Below are 7,500 nucleotides of genomic sequence, written 5' to 3'. Positions count from 1 at the left end.
AAGAAGCTCTTAAACATGCAAAACCATGTCATGGGTTAACTGCATTGGTTGCGATACTCTCAACATTTCCGAATTCTGATATTGTTACTAAAAGAGTTTTTCTACACAAATTTTTCACTCGATGTACCACCTATAGCTATCATTAATAATACCTTGACACCGTTTCAGTTTCTTCATCCGGTCAGATTTTAAGGACGGTGCCTACTAATTCAAAGGTATTTTTGCGCGGTTTACTGAAAATGCGGGAAAAGCACACCTTAACAAGTGTTATTGAAATCCAAAAAGAAAATTGGGGGTAACCACGCATTTTTCAAAGATAATTAATCAACAATATTAGCAAAGAGCTTTAAAATACAAAGCATTGTATGGCGTTCCTTTCCAAATTAAAGCTTAATTATCTCTGAAAAATGCATAGTTACCCCCACTTTTCTTTTTGGATACCAAGAGCACTTCCTAAGTTATGCTTTCTCCGCATAAATTTAAATCGCGAAAAAATATCCCTTCATTAGTATGCTCTACCAATAGGAAATCCGAGTATCTGGAGATGCGCAAAACGTATGCGCAATAACAATAGTAGGCACCGTCCTTAACACCGTCCATCAACACTTTGATGGTAAATACTACGACCAAATCGATGGTGTTGCCATGGGTTCACCATTGGGCCCTGTCTTAGCCAACATTTTTATGTGTGCTTTTGAAGAAAAGTGGTTGCTGAACGCCAAAGTTAGTCCTTTATTTTGGAATCGTTACGTTGATGACACATTCACCATGTTCCACAACAAAGACAGTGCAAATGACTTTTTGCACTATTTGAACGGCTGTCATCGCAATATTAAATTCACCATTGAATTTGAACATAACAATGCAATTCCGTTTTTGGACATTCTTGTCACACGTAATCAAAACAACGCTTTCACGACATCCATCTACCGAAAGAAAACTTTCACAGGTCTCTACACGAAATGGGATTCCTTCACTCCACGAAAATACAAAATAAACCTCATCCGCTCCCTCACTTATCGCTACTACCGTCTTTGTTCATCTGGTTCCTTGCTACAATCTGCCCTCATTGATCTTCGAAAACTCCTTCTTCAGAACGGCTACCCACAAGGAATAATCAACTATCATATCAACGATGTTTTGAACAAAAACAGACAACATCAGCATAGCGATCCAGTGTCTACAGTTCCTAAGAAAGATATTGTTATCCTACTTCCCTACTTAGGTTTGCAAAGCAACCAAGTCGCTAAACGCCTGAAATCTTGTGTGTACAAATTCTACTCTTGTGTTAACCTTAAGATTGTTTTTCAGAGCACTCGATGTATAAAATCTTTCTTTCCTTACAAGGACCGTATTAATCGTTCACAACAATCCAGAGTTATTTACAGAGCAAATTGTTGGGATTGTAATGGCTTTTACATCGGTAAAACTAAACGGCGGCTTCACGATAGAAAAACCGAACATTTTAAGGCCCTAGCTAAAAATGACAATACTTCAGCCATTGCTGACCACGTCAAGGCCACTGGACATAACATCAAGTGGGATCATTTTGATATTTTAGCGAAGGGCAAAACTGACTATCATTGTAAAATAAAAGAGACCTTCTTTATTCAAGAACTTGAGCCAGCTTTCAACGTCAACGTCGGAAGTGAAAAGCTGATGCTTTATTAATCTTTTCTGTTTTTATTATTATTATAATTATTATTATTATATATTTTACTGTTAAGTATTTGCTTAATCTAGGTTCCAGTCCCCTCATCCGATTTGTTATATATAAATAGCTGTTTTAAATTTCAACGGTTACTTTTGAAAATGTATGTAGAGCACATACGAAACGTCAAGTCATTATCAAAATGAAAAAGTTCAATATGTTTATCACTGCTGTTTGTGTCTTATTTTTGATCAAACTACGATGGCCCAAGAACAAAAGTATTAACACTTTCTGTTTCTTACTTTTCAATTCGTAATTTAATCCTATTATATAATCCAAGTCAAGGACATCTAAATAAAGCATTGACATTAAACCGTGCAACATCAGTGGTTATTTATGTTTCTCAAGACAAAACTTCATCCCATGCAGTAATTTAGGGCTGGACAAACGGGAAATGTTTGGCGTTTAAACAACAACAAACATTGTTTGGTGACCAAACACGCTGATGTTGAAGTGAGTGGCCAAATGGTTAAAACGTGTTTGATCTAACTCAAATCAAACTCCACAAGCAAAAAACTATGAGTCACAAATACGTAAAAGACACGTGGATACAAGCGGTTGAGCAAGCGTGGTACGCGTGCACGCGCCAAACATGATGAATAATAAAGCAGCTGCTATTTCCAAAACGATGGAATTACTTGGTGATAAATAACCTCGTCTTGGAGAGTGAATTATTGAGAGTTGGGCTATTGTGATCTTTGAGTTGAATTCGCACATTTCTTGTCAATCTTTAAAACACTTGAAAGAAAAAAAAAACAAACCAACAAGAACAAAAACCCGGTGTCTTGCTATCATTTTGACATAGACGTATCTTTTGTTTCGCGAGTAAACATGCGAGGTAACTTGATCACGGCGCCCACTGAATTCGATGTCACTTTCGATTTTGCGATTTACGGTACTTGTGCAGCTAAAAGTACAATAGAAAAATTGAACGTAAAATACTCCCAAAATGATTTTCGCTGATGGTAACTTTTTATATTCTCGAAAGTTTAAGTTGTTTTCATGTCGCAAATTTTGCTGCTGATGGCAAAATATTTTATTCTCGATCGACACTTCCTGAGAACTTCTTCTTCTCTTCCTAAGAACTGTGTTTCAATATTTATTTACTTTTGCATCAATATTTGTTTTGCATAAAGCAGGCTAACAAAATCTGAACCTTGCTTAGTTCGCATTTTTGAGCGTTAAAATAGAATTTTCGCTCCTGTTTCTGACGGCAGGTCATCCATCCAAAAACTAACCCCGCCCGACAGGGCTTATCTTCAGTGAACTTTCGTCTTACAAAGCTGTTAGAGCCTCAGAGTGCACGCTCAAATTTTTGGCGAAAAAGAAGTTGTACTGGAACTTGAAAATGATCACCATGTCAGCCTCGAAGTTAATGTTTTTCGATTCTCTTTTATTTTCTTCACCCTTTCTGGGATTTAGTATTTTACTAGTAACCACATGTCTTCTCAGGGGGCTATTTACCTCAGACATCTACCATGGCACTATAATGATATACGGTACCAAAACAATATCGTGCTAGATAACAACGTGTACTATTAGAGTCAAAGATAACTTGAATCTCGTGGAAGTTATGCACTACCACACGTACGCATTGCGTGCCTATTTTTATAAAACACCGGCCACATAGACCTAATCGGCTAACTCAATGTTGTACTCACAATTCAAATTTCCCGGGATTAAGATTCTTTGAGTATTGTATTTGCATGAAAATGTAGCATTCGTATTCAACTGATATGGAAATACCTGAAAAAAATGTTTGGGTACAACACTGAGTTAAGTGTTGCGTCGACGAGGAAGTGGTAGTATACAAAATTTGGTTTCATCAACGGAGTTAATAATGTAAATTGGCCACCGTACAGAGATTCTAAAAGCTGACGTTTCGAGCGTTAGTCCTTTGTCAGAGCGAATCTCTGATCGGATTTGCTCTGAGGAAGGGCTAACGCTCGAAACTTCAGCTTTTGGAATCTCTGTACGGTGGCCAATTTACATTATTAACTCCGTTGATAAAACCAAATAGACCTTATTCATAAATGGCGGTCACATTTATAATTCGTTTGTCCACGTGCAAATTAGCCTACCAAGCCTCATTTAGAGCAAGAAATCTTTTCAATTCACTGTATTGTATCGAGGCGTGGTAGGCTAATTTGCACTTCGACGAAAGAATTATAAATTGACCGCCATTTATGAATAAGGTCTATTTTTGTATATTACACTGAGTTAGCCGATTAGGTCTCTTGCTGTAAAACTTATTGACCTTGCGTTTCCTTTAGTTTCTGTTTCGACTGGTACTCCATCGTTTCCGCGATGATCAAACCGTCTACTCACAACGCCCTTAAATTCATATTCCGTCTTGTGTTTATTTTGAACTAAAGTATAACCAACCTGGTATCACAAGCTTCTGGTGTCATCGTATTCCGTTTTCACCCGTCCATCCTTATCTCATTCAGCAAAACTAAACAAAGGCCTTATTTAGAAACATGGCCCACCACACTAAGAAGGTACGGCTGTGGCAAGCGAGACATCTATTTTTCCGGTTTCAAGGCTTGCGTTCACGACAGCCGCCTTGTTTCGTTAATACCAATTTGCCTACCAAATTACTGGGTTGACATATGGCAATCCAGTCGGAAAACGAGTTAAATTTAGTCGTTTTCTTTTTTTTTCCGTGTCGGGAAAAGTCTTTCCTGTCACTCCCCTGCTAAGTGGTGTCTTTGTGCATAGTCTTCTGCGCGTATTTTGGTAGGTTTCAAGGGGTAGTAGAAATGCTTAGATTTCTCTGGTGGACACATGCAGTAGAATATTTAATCAGTCCTATTCCATAGGTTTAAGCTACACGGGATTTTGAATTTTTCTCAGATTTTTAAAGCAATCGATTTTGAGAAATTTCTAGTGTTTGATAAATTGGGTTTTGCAGTCACTTCGTGGTCTTCTTCTTCCTCTTAGTGATGTTAAACAAGACGCCTGTCATGATGTGTATAGACAAGATCATATTAGGGCGCATGATAAGTAAAGACGACATCCACGAGAACGAAAACGGAAGAAAAGAGGTTTAATGAGCAAAAACAAAGGTTTTGCACGCCCAGCACGAGCGTTTCACATTTTGTACATTTCCTCGCCGTTTTCGTCATGACAACGACGTGAAATGACCAAATAGGACGCGACCACCTCCCACCAAAGTTCCACCTCCGTTCATACCAATTTTGTTGCGAGAAACTTTGCATACACTTCCTACGCTGAACACGACTTGGGATTAGAATAACGCGAAGTTGCACTTTTTCCTTGTTGTTCTCGTAGCCGTCCTCATCGTCCTGGCTTAAGCTTCCTCTTGCGACAAAAACGAAGAGTGAATGTCACAGAATGGACTCTTCATCTCTTCTTGGCGTTAGTTTATAGAAGGTGTCGCGCTGTTTAGGCCTTTGTAAAGGATGGGCAAGTAATGCAGCCATGTGGTCAAAGAGACGAGTTGTGCTTCGTGAAACCTCTAACATGTATCCCTCTTCCTCTTCGTCCATGTCACAAAAGAAATCGTAGATTTCCTGAAATGATGAAAACAGGACGATGCGTTAGGGGGACGAAAGTGACATGACTGAGCTAGTTTAGGCTACTTCGTTCTTTCCTTGGGGGAGGAGCGCGGGGTCCTTTCTCGAAACAGCAAAAGTAAAAGTAAAGTAAAGTAACCATATTTAACGTCGATAACTCGTAACAGTAATTCAACCGACAAACCTGAGGTCAACGGTGCGCTCACTGTACTCCCCCGTCTCTATCAGTGCTCCGTTTTACAGGTATTTGAAGCTACTTAGCTACACGGAAAGGAAAGGAGTCGAAACAAGGATGCGAGATCCGGGAATCGAACTCAGGACCTCTTGCACCAAAGCGGCGCACTAACCGACTGTGCCATCCTTGCGACTGGTAATCCAGCCTAACCGAAACTGGGCAAGGTGAATGTGCTCTAAAGAAAAGTGACAAGGTAAGTGAGCCAAAGGCAGACGTTTGAACATTAGAAAGAAGCCCCCGATGAGTAAGCAAATATTTTGGATAGGTCAGACTCTTTAAGAATACCTTTCCCATCATCGTTTTTTCTTACTAAACAATAAGGAAATCAGGTTTGAAGGTGCACTATATACTTAAACCTATAACACACAAGCATTTCTCAAAATCAAGGTTCTAAATCCCACAATCAGTACAAAGAAACCATGGTAATGCTAACAGATAGATACCGCACATATCACACACACAGTCTCATGGCGGTTTGCAGTTCTTTCTTCGGATCGGAGATTAGTGTGTAAAGGCGTCTCTGGCAGCTGCTATCAGTCCATATTTGATCTCATCCACTCACGCATAATTGTGAAAGGAGGACAGACCACATCACTGGGGTCTCCGCCCTACTTTTCACAAAGAGTATGTATGTTCGTAAAATGTCTCACAGTATTGATTAACAGAAAGACCTGGGAGAAAGGGTCTACATTTTATAGTCCTTATCCCAGAAAACTTGAAAGTCCAACCAGGCATCACTTCCTGCTCAGTTATTTTTAAGACCCTATGTGTTGGTCCGACCTGGGTTTGAACCTGTGATCTCTCGCACGAAAGCCACACGCCCAATCAACTGAGCCGATAGTCGTCATCGGTTGTTCACTGGCTAGAGTGGAACAGACCAATCCTCTAAAATGGCATCGCGCAGAGCAATATGTGTTCCTAGCAGGGCTGTACGGCTTTTTCCGCACCTGCTTGCTTGCGCTAGTGCGTACGGCCCTCATACGGGTATTTTCCCAATTTACAATGAAAGCGCGCGCTGGGCCGTACGGGCCATATGATAAATCCAGTTCTCCACTCACATAAATATCACTAAATTCATTTCACTCACGTGTGACTAGACAGATTAAAAATACAACACAAAACACTTGTCACTCACTTTGCAAAGATTCATCTCAGATGGTAGCTCATGAACGTACAAAACATCAAGAAAGAAATATGGGCATTGCAAGAGTGAAGACAAAGTCTTAAAAGAACAATCAAAATGAAGTGATAGTCAAAATTTTACACGTCTAAGAATGGCCGTTTTTACACTAGAGGCGTACAGTACATCTACATGTTCCAGCACTCGGCAAAGTCCCTTTTTGACTTGTGGCTGTTTCTGCTTAGGTGGCCACATACACCACAAGCCTTTTTAGAGACATCACCACTTCTGCTGGAGAGAACAAGACAGCCACAACACCGGGGACTTTATCCCCTACTCTTCTCGAGTAGTGCTTGGGTTTTTTAACGTCCCACAGAGAACTTATGAACATAGAAGACATTTGTGAGACGGGGCCTACGGTTTATAGTCCTTATCCGAGAAGACTTATCCGAGAAGACTTGAAAATTACAAAGGCAGCACTTTCTCCTCAGTTATTTTAAGATCCTGAGTATTGATCCGGCCGGGGTTCGAACCCGCGACCTCCCGCATGACAGCCCGATGCTCAACCAACTGAGCCAACCGGTGCGCGATGCAAATACGTCTGGGCAACTTTGGGCAATTTTATTTGTCATTTAATTCGTCTCGTATAAAGACCGGCGAGAGACGCATTATACGTCTGGACGAACTAAATCGTTTAGCGCGTCAAAGACGCAACAAATTAAATTTCCTAAAGTCGCCCAGACGTATTATAAGGAAGATATCTGTTTACAAACATTGCGTTTGTTATTCAAATGTGCCAACTACAAGACCAAAAGACCTTTGTTTCGACAGCCAACAAGGCTCTGGTTGGCACATTAATGACAATAGGTGACGTCAACGATATCTTCACTATACG

General features: G+C 40.1%; 1 protein-coding gene across 2 annotated transcripts in view; it reads right to left on the bottom strand.

Moving 5' to 3' along the window:
- Positions 1–4,740: 4,740 nt before the first annotated feature.
- Positions 4,741–7,500, bottom strand: part of LOC137973475 (BRISC and BRCA1-A complex member 1-like) — a 10,852-nt gene continuing 8,092 nt past the window's right edge. The window contains exons 7-8 of one of the 2 annotated variants that reach the window (XM_068820304.1): positions 6,621–6,707; positions 4,741–5,247 (exon numbers count right to left, since the gene is read on the bottom strand). In XM_068820304.1, coding sequence (XP_068676405.1) covers positions 5,062–5,247; positions 6,621–6,707 — 273 coding nt within the window. In that variant the 3' untranslated portion in view covers positions 4,741–5,061. The remainder of the gene's footprint in view (positions 5,248–6,620; positions 6,708–7,500) is intronic. The other variant, XM_068820305.1, reaches the window with a different exon arrangement.

This window comes from Montipora foliosa, chromosome 10, assembly GCF_036669935.1.
Source record: "Montipora foliosa isolate CH-2021 chromosome 10, ASM3666993v2, whole genome shotgun sequence".
NCBI lineage: Eukaryota > Metazoa > Cnidaria > Anthozoa > Scleractinia > Acroporidae > Montipora > Montipora foliosa.
Note: the sequence above shows the minus strand (reverse complement) of the source record. Positions and strands in the feature narration are given on the sequence as shown.